The sequence below is a fragment of the Enhydra lutris genome, unplaced genomic scaffold (genome assembly GCF_002288905.1).
Source record: "Enhydra lutris kenyoni isolate GAN:26980312 unplaced genomic scaffold, ASM228890v2 scaffoldscaffold18, whole genome shotgun sequence".
In the NCBI taxonomy this organism is placed as follows: Eukaryota; Metazoa; Chordata; class Mammalia; order Carnivora; family Mustelidae; genus Enhydra; species Enhydra lutris.
Window position 1 is genome coordinate 22,868,695 of NW_019154102.1, and position 12,958 is coordinate 22,881,652.

The following is a 12,958-nucleotide window of genomic DNA, read 5'->3' on the forward strand; positions in this document are numbered from 1 at the left end:
GGTTTCACTTATTTGTGAAACCATATGATAATTGACTCTCTCTGCTTGACTTATTTCACTCAGCATCTCTTCCAGTCCCATCCATGTTGCTACAAAAGTTGGGTATTCATCCTTTCTGATGGAGGCATAATACTCCATAGTGTATATGGACCACATCTTCCTTATCCATTTATTTTTTTTTAAAGATTTATTTTTATTTGACACAGAGAGGCAGCAAGTGAAAGAACACAAGCAGGGGGTGGGGAGAGGGAGTAGCAGGCTTCCCGCTGAGCAGGGAGCCTGATGCGATGCGGGATTGGATCCCAGGATCCTGGGATCACAACCTGAGTGGAAGGCAGACGCCTAATGACTGAGCCACCTCGCCTCCCCAGAATCTACATTTAACAAATCCCCATGTAATTTGTATATATAGCAACATTTGAAAAGCACTGTTGTTAAGAAACTTTGAATGTGTGAACAGAGACATGAACAAGAATATTTACTGAACCTGTCTGCACAGGAAACAACTGGAAACACATCAAATGTCTTTCACGGTATCAGTGAGAACAGTTATCCTACAGTAACAACAATCCCAAAAGTATCAGTGTCTTAAAGATTTATAACTTACTCATATTATATACATCCATAACAGGTTGGCAGGAAAGTTCTGTTCATTAGAGTTACTCAGGGACTCAACCAACATCTTGAAAGTTACCATTTCTCATAACCAAGGGAAAAGAGAACTCTGGAGGGACTTGGGCTAGAAATTAACTTCTAAGCCCAAAAGTAATATTTATCACTTCTGTTCACATCTTATCAGCCATCTTATCAATTCACATTTTATCAGTCACACAGCCCAAGGAAGCCCAGGAAATATAATCCTACTATGAGACAGAAGAAGGTTGAGCTAGAAATAACTGGTGGACAGCACTTATGATAACCACTGGAAATGAGAGCAGAAATGTGAATTATTCACATAATGGACTATTATAAAGGACTAAGGTAAGTGAACTAGCTCTATACACATAAGGAAAATAAACTCTTCACTAGTATGTAAGCCCCATCAGAGTAGATATTTTTGTCTGTTCTCTTCAGAGCTGTATCCCCAAGAACAATGCCCAGCATATAGTAAGTACTCCATTCATCTTTGTTGAATGAGTGAATCTCAAAAAAACAAGGACTGAGAACCATTCATGTAAATGTCTTTAAAAACACAATACAATATATGATTTGTAGACATTAAAAACATGGACTAGAAAGACACCATATTTATGATACTGGTTTCCTTACAGGAGTAGGGAAAGAAATATAGCTGAGGAAAGGGACGTAAGTTTTATCTGTAATTTTTTTTAAAATGTCTATCTTTACCTCTCTCTGTCCATACATGTTTACCTATTTTCATATATATTTACATATATATGAATCAAATATGGAGAACTATTAATATCTTAATTCAGAGAACTTGGTACATAGTTTTGTTTTGTTTTGTTTTTCACTGTGAACTTCTGTAATTCTAGAACTTCACTATAAGGTTATCAGGGAAAAAATACTATTCATATCTCACTGAGCAGAACTTTTCATACTGTCCTACCTATGTTCTTGTATGTGAACATATCCTCTTGGGGAAAAGAAGGGAGTCTAAGAAATTCAAAAAATTTTGATGCTTCATGCTTTAGGCTTTAAAATTCTTGAAAATTTAATGCTTTTATTCATTCACAATATTTCTATTGTTATTTCAATATCACATTTCAATTCTATACTTTTTCCCTCAAAACCTAGGTAAAAATCAACATTCCAGAAAGGTATGTCCTGTTTATCACAGCTTCACGCACCCCTTCATACTGCAGTACACTCCACGGTAGAGAGGGTGGGATGCTTACTCTAGCTTGGGAAGAAGAGCGAAAGAGTCACTACATTCTTTCCTGTGGAATAAATCCAGAGGAAAACAAAACACAGGAGAGTAATCCTCTAAACTTAATCTTGACTTTGTCCCCTGTGATGATTAACTTTATGTGTTAACTTAGCTAGGTCATGGTACTCAAATATTTGGTCAATTATTATTCTGGATATTTCTATGAAGGTTTTTTTTTAGATGAAACTATTGACACTTAATCAGTAGACTAGAGTGAGTAAGATTACTCTCCATACCTGAGGGGGGCTCCACTTAATCAGCTGAAGACCTTAACAGAAAAAAGACTGACTACTCCAGGAAGAAGGAATTCTCCCAGCACACCACCTTCAAACTCAGGCTACAATATTTACTCTTCCCCGACACCTCGCCTACCACCTTATTCTGCAGATTTTGGACTTGCCAGCCACTGTAATCATGTGAACCAATTCCCCAAGATCAATAAACCAGTCAATCCCTCTCTCTCTCTCTTTCTCTCTCTCTATACACACACACACACACACACACACACACACACACACACACACAAACTCTACTGATTCTGTTTCAGTGAAGAACCCAGACTAATTCATCCCTATACCAGAACCAGTAACTATTTTTTTTACTACAATACTAAACCAAAGCATGTTACTCAAATCAACTATCACTAAAAGTTATGTTTTACCCCTGAAAGACCAGGTCTTCTAAAAACCAAACTATGAGTAGTGGGTTTTTTTTTTTTTAATTAAACATAATACATGACAAAATACATTAGCATACCATACTAGCATGTAAATAAGTCTCAGGATGAATCAGCAGATATATAAAAGGGTAGAGAAGATATTATATGGACTTATTTATTTCATGATAGGTTATGCTAAATTTGGACCTTAAAACTATCCTAATTAACAGAAATTCAAGATAAGATGTTCAATAAAAAAAAAATCTTACCTTTTAGTTTTCATCTGGTCCCTCAGTTTGCTATACATCTCCAGGACTTGAAAGAAAAGGGAAAAAGCACACAAGCATTATTTAGAGAAAGTGAGAAACTTATTAAAGCTAAAGGAACTGCATCAAGAACCCTAATCCATTTCCAGTTCCTCACCTGGAAGACACAGCATTAACTTATCAACAGTGGCTGAAATATTTCTCTGTTGTAGTCGACACTGCTTCAGCTCTTCCATTGCTATTACCAGCTTGGCAAGAGGAAAAAAAAAACGAATTATGCCAGTAGCTGTAAATAAAAAGCTTTCAGTCACATTTTTCCACCCTGTGTTCAATTCATCAGAAAATCCCAGACAGTTTCATAGAAAGACCTGCCAACTGAACTAAGAAACTGCCCTTCTCAACTAGTAAAACATTCCTGCGTGGTTGCCCATTTTCTCCCCAAGATACATACTATACTGGGAAAGGCTAGCTGAAATGAAATCCTCAAATCCAGGAGCTATTCAGAAGAAAAGAAAAAATCTGCAGATTTTCTCCAAACTTTACTCAGACTGTTCAACATTTATGGTTTCATCAAATCTTCTGAGAAGAACCTATGTTTCTTTCATTAATGCTAGACTCAAGGGAAACGATCCTCCCTATATAGCTTCAGTTGAGTCTTAAAAATTATCTTCAACTAAATCTCTATTTTAACAAATAAACCACACACTTAGAAGTTATGGCTTTTCCAAGAGTTCCAGTTTAGTGAAAAGTAATTCATTTTCCTTCCCATAGCTGTTTTAAAGGCTTCCATCTGAAGTCGTACCACAGTATAACTGGAAGAAAATGCACTCTGCATAATTTCAAATATGTGAGACAAACTTTCAAAAAGCAATAATCTACATAAACCTCTGGTAGTATTCATCCCAAACCTATACCTAAACACATTATCTATCAGGATTCCATGAAAAAAGAGCAAAAGAGAACTGCTCTAAGTCACTGATAAAACAATCAAAAGCTAACCTTAAAAATTATTAAAATTAAACATTAAATAATTACTAGTTGGTAAAAAAGGTACATGATACAGAGAACAGTAATGGACTGCAAGTCAGAAAACTTGAGTTTTAGTCCCAGCCTTGCCAATTACTATGTAACTGTTAGCAAATCATCTGTTTCAGCTTCCTCACCAATAAACAGTGATAATACCTGCCCTGACTCTGTGATAGGCTTGCCATGAGGATCAAGTGAGAAAAAGAGTATAAAAAATCTTGTAAACTGTGATGGCTTAAATGGTGATTGTATCAATTAAAAGAATCACTGATTCACTTTTTTAACAGATATTTATGGAGCACCCACTTTGGGCCAGTCACTGTTTAGGCAGGTAGAGAGAATATGACAATGAATAAAACAAAACTTCCTGACTTCGTGCAGCTTAATTTCTAATGGCAGGAGACAGACAAAAAACAAACATACAACTAAAAATATACAATAGTAGAGCATGATAGGTGCAGTGGAGAAAAATAAAGGAAGAAAAGTAAAAAGAACACATGGGTGAAAGTAAGTCTGCAATTTCAAATAAAAGAACTCATTAAGGAGGGAACATCTGAGCAAAGTCTGAAGTGGGAGAATATTGGTGAAAGATCATTCCAGACGGAGGGAAGAGCACTGGTTGTATTATGACTACTTGTGATTTAATAACATAGTGAAGAGTTGGTGGGAATGCAAATTGGTGCAGCCACTACGGAAAACAGTGTGGAGGGTCCCCAAAAAATTAAAAATAGAGCTACCTTATGACCCAGCAAGTGCACTACTGGGCATTTACCCCAAAGAAACAGACGTAGTGAAAAGAAGGGCCATCTGTACCCCTACATTCATAGCAGCAATGTCCACAATCGCCAAACTGTGCAAAGAGCCAAGATGCCCTTCAACAGACGAATGGATAAAGAAGATGTAGTCCATATACACAATGGGATATTACTCAGCCATCAAAAAGGATGAATACCCAACTTTTATATCAACATGGATGGGACTAGAGGAGATTATGCTAAGTGAAATAAGTCAAGCAGAGAAAGTCAATTATCATAAAAAATAGTTTCACTTATTTGTGGAACATAAGGAATAGCATGGAGGACATTAGAAGAAGAAAGGGAAAAATGAACGGGGGGCAACTGGAGTGGGAGATGAACCATGAGAGACTATGGACTCTGGGAAACAAACTGAGGGTTTCAGAGGGGAGTGGGAAGTGGGATGGGCAAATGGGTCCACCTGGTGGATAGGTATTAAGGAGGGCACAGATTGCACGGAGCACTGGGTATTTTACACAAAAATGAATCATGGAACACTACATCAAAAACAAATGATACTGTATGGTGACTAACATAACACAATTTAAAAGAAAAGGAAAAAAAAAAAAAAACCCAGTGAAGAAATATACAACTTCCCTCACCAAGTTTTCTAGTGGCTATATTCATATAATTCAGAGAAACATTAGGGGAAGCAACAATTAATGTCCAAGATCCTCCAACAAACTCCTGATGGTCTTACAAGCCACTATATCAAGAATGCAGTCATCAAAAGAGAATGACAGGAAACAGAGAAGATTTTTTCAAAAGGTAAATGGCCTTACTTCCTTTCCCTCATGTTGCAGTTTTCTATTAGTATCCGTCACTTGATTCTGTGGAGAAAAGACAATTTAAGTTCATAAAAAACAAACATTTAGACAACTGTTAGGTAAGATCACATTTTAAGTGAAAAGACTAAACTCAGTTACTCAGATAGTTTTGGTTTTCCAACACATCTTGGTTTAATGGCATTCTCTCGGGTCTAAAATATATCAACTTTTCTACTAATGTTTCCTACCGCATGATTTTTTGAACAACAAAAAGAAAAATTTAGTGAATGATGTGTTCAGCTTAAAATATTCCAAACTAAGATACAACAGCAACTAAAGATCACACTTTAATTTTGGAAAGAAAAGAGAAAAAACGGAAAAAATAACCCAAAGAATCTCACCATCTCCATTATGTGTACAAAGAACAAATTTTGTCATAGATACTATTCCTCAACTCACCACTGTATTACTGGAAACCTTGGGTATAAACTGAAGTTTTTAACTCAGGCTAAATCTTCCCTATTTATTATCCTAATTTTGGAAAATATTTTATCTTGGGGCACCTGGGTGGCTCAGTTGGTCAAGCATCTGACTTTGGCTCAGGTCATGATCACAGGGTCCTGGGATGGAACCCCAACTCAGGCTCCCCCAGCAGGGACCCTGCTTCTCCCTCTCCCACCCCACCCCCCTGCTTATTCTCTCTCTCTCTGTCAAATAAATACTAAATTAAATCTTTAAAATTTTTTATTTTAATTTTTTTGGATCATTAATTCTTAACAGTTCCTAACATTTCCACTTTCCCATTTTTCTAAATTAATCTCTCCATCAGATACTCAAAACTATGTAAACAAGCCTTAAAATTTATCTAGAGTTTGTAATATAAAGGAACTAGTACCAAGTTTTTTGATATCCACTTTCAGATACTTGACTGATATAAAAAAATTAAGTACACAGAACAGTAATTTCCTGAGAAGCTCAGATATTATCAAAACATGAGCAATATTAACTTCTAAAGCTTACTTTAATAGAGGCTTTCTACCCTTCCACCAATAATTGCCATTCCTTACACTTTGAAGGCATTCCCTTAGCCCAGTGTTTCCTATTATGTCCCTTAGCACACAAAGAAATGCTGGTTAATAGGTACTCTGCACATGCACACAGAGGTGCACACCTGCACGCGCACGCACACACACACACACACACACCCCAAATATGTATGGAATAGACCACTCAACAGGTTAGTTTATTCAGGACTTTTTTTTTTTTCTTAAAGATTTTATTTATTTGACAGACAGAGATCACAGGTAGGCAGAGAGGCAGGCAGAGAGAGAGGAGGAAGCAGGCTCCCTGCTGAGCAGAGAGATGCTGGGCTCAGTCCCAGGACCCTGGGATCATGACCTGAGCCGAAGGCAGAGGCTTTAACCCACTGAGCCATCCAAAGCACCCCTATTCAGGACTTCTTGAAGCCTTTAATATTCTACGTGCTCAATGCCCAACAAGGGGATATCGTGACAGAATGTTTCCAGACTTTTTTAACATAATACCCTCTTATTAAGGATCATCTTAAGAAACTAGTTTTTCAGGAACACATGTCTGAAAACTTTGCCCTAAACTACATACTACACCTGGACTACCGTTTTCAGAGCCAATTATCATGTGCACCAGACAAAACAAAACCCAACCTTCTCCAGAAAGTCTTTATAAAATAACAGAAAGAGAAGAAACCCTCAAATTCCCTCTTTATTATTTATTTAATAGCACAACATGTGAAACACATGGTATTAGACTGCTAACTCAGTAGAAAGTAAGAATGCCAGTGGTAGCTCAAATGCTGACCTAAGACAACATCAACAGAAGCACTGTCTAAAGCAGAGGTCAGGAAACTTTTTGCAAAGGTCTAAGTAGATAATCTCCGTTGTGACCATTCCACTCTGCCACTGTAGCAAAAATGCAGCTAGAAACAAACTGCAGGTGAATGGGCATTGCTGCATTCCAATAAAACTTTACTGATAAAAAAACAGGAGACAAGCTGAATTTGGCCTGCAAGATATAGGTTGCTGATCCTTGGTCTAGAATAAGTGCAATGGTAAGGCTATTAGACCACAATGTGAGAGCTGCATTCAGATGTCATGTTTCAGGAAGGCCACTGACACACTGAAACACAATTAGATGGGAGTATGTTTGGAGAAGGACCCAAAGCCACACAAATGGAAAATAAAGGATATCTTAGCCCAAAGAAGGAGGAAATATTCATTTGGAGACACTACACTCACTATACCCGGACACCACACACTATACACCATACCTAAGTAACAGCTGTCCATCAAATATCTGAAGAGCTATTAGAAGAAAGGTGCTGTCTAAAAATAGTGCTTATTACTTAAACTAATAAATGGAAGTTACTAGAACACAGGATTAATATCAGCTTACCATAAGAAAAAGCTTTTAAGTAATGTGAATAAAAATGGGGTGGCATGCCTTGAAATATGTACTGCTATCTCCCCCTTCAGAGTGTTTATTCAAGAATAATTAGTTGTTTAGGGGCGCCTGGGTGGCTCAGTGGGTTCAAGCCTCTGCCTTCAGCTCGGGTCATGATCCCAGAGTCCTGGGATCGAGTCCAGCATCGGGCTCCTCTGCTCAGCGGAGATCCTGCTTACCACTCTCTCTCTCTGCCTGCCTCTCTTCCTACTTGTGATCTCTCTCTGTCAAATAAATTTTTAAAATCTTAAAAAAAAAAAAAGAATAATCAGTTGTTTAATACTAAACTAGAGAGCTCATAAAATTCAACCTTCCGTAAATACTACTAAATTCAAAATCAGTGTCTACTTTATTTACCTTACAAAAGACACCACATCTAAATTTTTTTTTCCCTCAAACTCATTGTGAGAAATACATTTTACATTGCAACCAGTACAAAAGTATAGGGCACGCATGCATGCGTACATGTACACACACACACACACACACCCCTGAAACAAACTTCTCAAGAAAGTGTTCATCCTCACTACATGTAATACACTTTATTGCTTTCCATTCTGTTCTGTTCTATCTCTTTCAATTTTTATTAAAAATACTGATTATGGCCCACCAATTTGACCTTGTGCAAACAATGGTTCTAAAACACTCCATAGGAGCCTAACCAATGCCTCTAATAAGAAGATAATTACCACTTCATTAGAATTTTAACATAAAAATGAAAAGAAAGTATATTGCCTATCTAGCTTGCTATTTCTCTTGATGCAGAAAACCTAAATATGGACAGAGATAATATACATACTATGAATCAAAATAAATAGTGGGCATTCTAGAGAGTGTAGTTTCTTTTCCTTGTTATGTTAAAATAGTACTGACAGTAGTTAATACTTAACCTTTTGCATTTTCTAAACTCGTTAATACAGCTCAAGAATCCCTAATTTCCATAGCTTCCTAACCCAGGCTGAATGCCCCCCGCCCCCGCTCCCCTACTCCCACTCTAGGGTGTGCTGCTAGACTTTAATACCCTCACGTTTCAGAGGAGATGAACGGGAGCCTGCAGCAAACCCCCAGAACCAGTAGCCTCCCTGTCATGCTTTCTCTCGGGGGCAACCTGAGTAATTTGAAGGAATCTGCAACTTGAAACAGATTGGAGGAAGGAAGAGGAGATGAGCACCAACCAGCAAGGGATACCAGCAACTGGTGAGCGTTATGGGCAATGTTCAGTGAAAGTACACCAAGAAGGAACTCTACCACGTGACTACTTCGGTAACCAGAGACAGGGCTTTGGGTCGCCTGTCACGGACAGGGGGCCCAGGGAGCAGAGGGAGAAGTCTGGAATATACACGTCCAAGTAACACAGAAAAGAACAGCTTGAGGGAAGAATGGAAAGCTGGGATGGCTGAGTGAGGACAAACAGCATACACGGCTCCTGGAAGGAGCCCCCTACCTTGGCTTTCAAACATTTCAGATACTTTTGTCCATCTGAAGCCTCAATTGTCCATTTCAGCCCCCCCAAATTTAGCACTTTTTATTTAAAATATAATCAAATTGTTCATACTTTTTAACAGTTTTATACATTAAGCAAATATTTCTAATACTTTCTCATGTAAGATATCCTTCTAAAATAAACCATAGTTTATTATTCTTTTCAATGAATGTATCATGACCTATTTTACTCATCTTCTACTAAATGACTTTAGGGACATTTTAAAGTTTTACCCATTAGAGGGCAGAGGGAGGGGAAAATGAATAAAATAAAATAAAATAAAATAAAAGCTTTATACATTAAAAATATCATATGAATATCCTTATACATGCATCTATAGCTTCAGAATAAGTCTTAGGGCACTGTGGGCGGCTTGGCCAGCCACCTCTTAGTTTCAGCTTGGGTCATGATCTCAGTGTTGAGAAATCAAGCCCCACACCGGGCTCTGGGCTCAGTACAGAGTCTGCTTCAGATTCTCTCTCTCCTCCACTGTTTGCCCCTCCCCGACCCTTGTGGGCATAAAACAAAATAAATAAAATCTTTAAAAAAAAAAAAAAGAGTAAGTCTTCAAAACAATGTGGAGTTTTAAGTATTCCTAAATAAAATTGCTCTCTTCAAAGGTTGTAACAATCTACATTCCAACCAGGCATACCCTGGTTGACTAGTATCATATCTCTAATCTTAAATATCATTTTTCTCATCTCTATCATTTTATTAGGCAGCATTTTACTACACTTCCATTCCTTTAATTTTCTAAATTGTAGCGTTCCCTTGTATTTCTTCTTATGTACACTGTATATTAATGTATATTTCTGTTTCCTATTAGAATGTTTATATTTTTCCTTTCAATTTATATAGATTTTTTTCTATGTTACAGATATTAGTCATTTCGGCAAATGTATCTTTAAATAGTTTTTATTTATTATTTATATTTAATTTTTACCTTATATGTAGAAAAGATTCTTTCATTTTAATGTCATATCTATCAACTTTTTTCTTTCTGGCTTTAGGAATTTTGTTTAGAAATATATTCCTCACTCCAAAATCACACAAACATTCATCTGTACTTCCTATTAGTTCCTGGATGATTCTGTATTTTACACTTAACTGTTTCGTTCATCTGAGATTAATGTTGGTATACTGAATGAAAACCAGGTCAAATTTAATTTCAACTGAAGTAGTTAAGCATTAAGCACAGTAATAACAAATGAGAAGAATCATTACTTTGGGAGGAAAGGGTAAAGGCAGCAACTAAGGATATAACTAAGAAGCAATAATATACTTCTTAAGAAGGTTAGACAGTTATTGTACAGCTCCATAAACTTTTATTTGGAACCATGGGACCCACTGTGTTTTATTTAGACTTCAGAAATTTGGACATTTTGTAAAGGTAATATGGTACATACTGTATATTACTTAACACCCCTACCCAATGGATAGTAGGATAGGATCCCTCAATCAAACACATTAATATTTGTGCAGCAAAAGACAAAATTTTACATTAAATAAAACATATTAAGAAGCCTGATAGCTTCATGCAGGTTAGGTTTTACAGTCAAATTAGCTCCTTTTTTTTTTTAAGAGTTTATTTATTTATAAATCTTTTAAGATTTTATTTATTTATTAGACAGAGAGAGAGACAGCAAAAGAGGGAACACAAGCAGGGGGAGTGGGAGAGGGAGAAGCAGGCTTCCCACCAGGCAGGGAGCCCAATGCAGGGCTTGATCCCAGGACCTTGTGATCATGACCTGAGCTGAAGGCAGACACTTAATGACTGAGCCATCCAGGTGCCCCAAGAGTTTATTTATTTAATTTAGAGACTGGGGAGGGGGAAGGGCAGAGGGAGAGGGAGAGAGAATTCCAAGCAGACCCTGCTCAGAGCACAGAGCCCGAAGCAAAGCTCAATCTCACAACTCCAAGATGATGACCTGAGCTGAAATCGAGAGTCAGACCAACTGAGCCACCTCAAATCAGCTTTTAAATTACTGTAGCTTTAAATAACCCACATTCCCTTTCAATAAAATCAGTTCTTTACTTTTCTTACCAATGTATTCTTTTTTATGGATTTTATACTCACTATCAAGTTCACCCCATGCCCCAGGAAAATTCTTTTGGGATTTTAATCCAAATTCCAATAGGAGAAGGAGGAGGAAGAGGAGAAGAAGAAAAAAATTAAGAAAAAGAAAGAAGGAAAGAGAGAGGGAGAAAGAAAGAAAGAGGAAGAGAAAAAAGAAAAAAGGAGGGGAGGGAAAGGAGTAAGGAAGGTAAAACACGGGATGGAAGGAGGGAGGGAGAAAGGGAGGAAGGAAAGAAGGAGGGAAGGAAGGAAGGAATGAATTAGAGCCATAAGGACCACAAAGAAAGAAAAAAGTTGTTATTACTTATAGAGCATATGAGTGTTTACATAGAAAACTGAAAAGAAGTCTGCACAAAACTTATTAGAAATAACAGAAGAGTTTAGTGAAGCTATCAAATTTAAGATCAATAAGAAAAGTCAATTATCTAAGATAAGGGACCAGACCAATATGGCTGGTCTCCTTCCTGAATTTGAATCTGTCATATCAAGAAAGAATTTCCATGCTTTGGTAGAAGATATCCCACAACTACCACTGATTTGTTTTCCTGCGACCTTGGTTGCTCTGCTGCGAAGACTTCTACAACCGTGTCATGCCCTACAACCCTGTCATCCTACAATGATGCTTTTATCTGGCAAGGAAGTACATGGATGACATGAAGAATCAACTGGGTTTCTATTTGAAATGAACAGTTACTGATTCTGTTGCTGGTTCTCATCCACATGCAGTCATCCAAAATAAAATTTAACTTAGAAAAGTATTCTTTTTAGGTAAAATAATCCCAATTATCTATGTTTCAGTACAAATTCCTTCCTTAGTTTCTTTACTACAAACATACAACCTGCAATGTATTCCCTACTCCTTTAATGCTAATCAAAACCCCAGCACAGAACAGAGAAACAAGTCCCTCTTGGAGCCTTCTTACTTTGAGTTTCTGAGCTTCCCCTCTCACTTTCAGCAGTTCAGTTATAGAGTCCACAAAGCCTTGGTAATGAAAGTTGCACATTTTCTCAATTTCCCGGTCATGATTGCGGATGCGAGTTTCAAGCTTCTCCATGAATCGTCCATGTTCCTCACCATCATAGACAGACCTTTAAAAAAAAAACAAAAACGCATGAAGATTACACCAGATTTACTTCTAAGAAAGAGAAATAGAATTACAAACCCAGAAGTGAATTTATTTGGAGATTTCATATTGAAGGTACGTTAACCACAGAGTAATCCAATTATATTAACATTGCCCCAATTCTAGATGAGTATTTTTTTTTTAGGAAAACAGAAATTTTGCTTCCTATCCATTCAAAAATACTTAAATATTTAACAGTACTCATCACAGAATTATTGTCATAAAACAAAAGGACTGAATTACAACTCCTTTGCAACTTTCCTTCTGAAACTTCCCTAGAAAAACTCACTTTTGGATAAAGCCACTACCCAATCACTCCGTAACTATACCCAAGAAGCTGATGCTGCTGGAGAAAAACACAGCTGTGCTGGGTTGACTCTGTTTAGCTATATAA

General features: G+C 37.1%; 1 protein-coding gene across 6 annotated transcripts in view; it reads right to left on the reverse strand.

The window, feature by feature from the left end:
• Positions 1–12,958, reverse strand: part of LOC111148016 (exocyst complex component 6B) — a 622,509-nt gene that overhangs the window by 524,550 nt on the left and 85,001 nt on the right. For all 6 annotated transcript variants that reach the window (XM_022504356.1, XM_022504355.1, XM_022504354.1 and 3 more), the window contains exons 2-5: positions 12,364–12,529; positions 5,418–5,465; positions 2,973–3,063; positions 2,819–2,864 (exon numbers count right to left, since the gene is read on the reverse strand). In XM_022504356.1, coding sequence (XP_022360064.1) covers positions 2,819–2,864; positions 2,973–3,063; positions 5,418–5,465; positions 12,364–12,529 — 351 coding nt within the window. The remainder of the gene's footprint in view (positions 1–2,818; positions 2,865–2,972; positions 3,064–5,417; positions 5,466–12,363; positions 12,530–12,958) is intronic.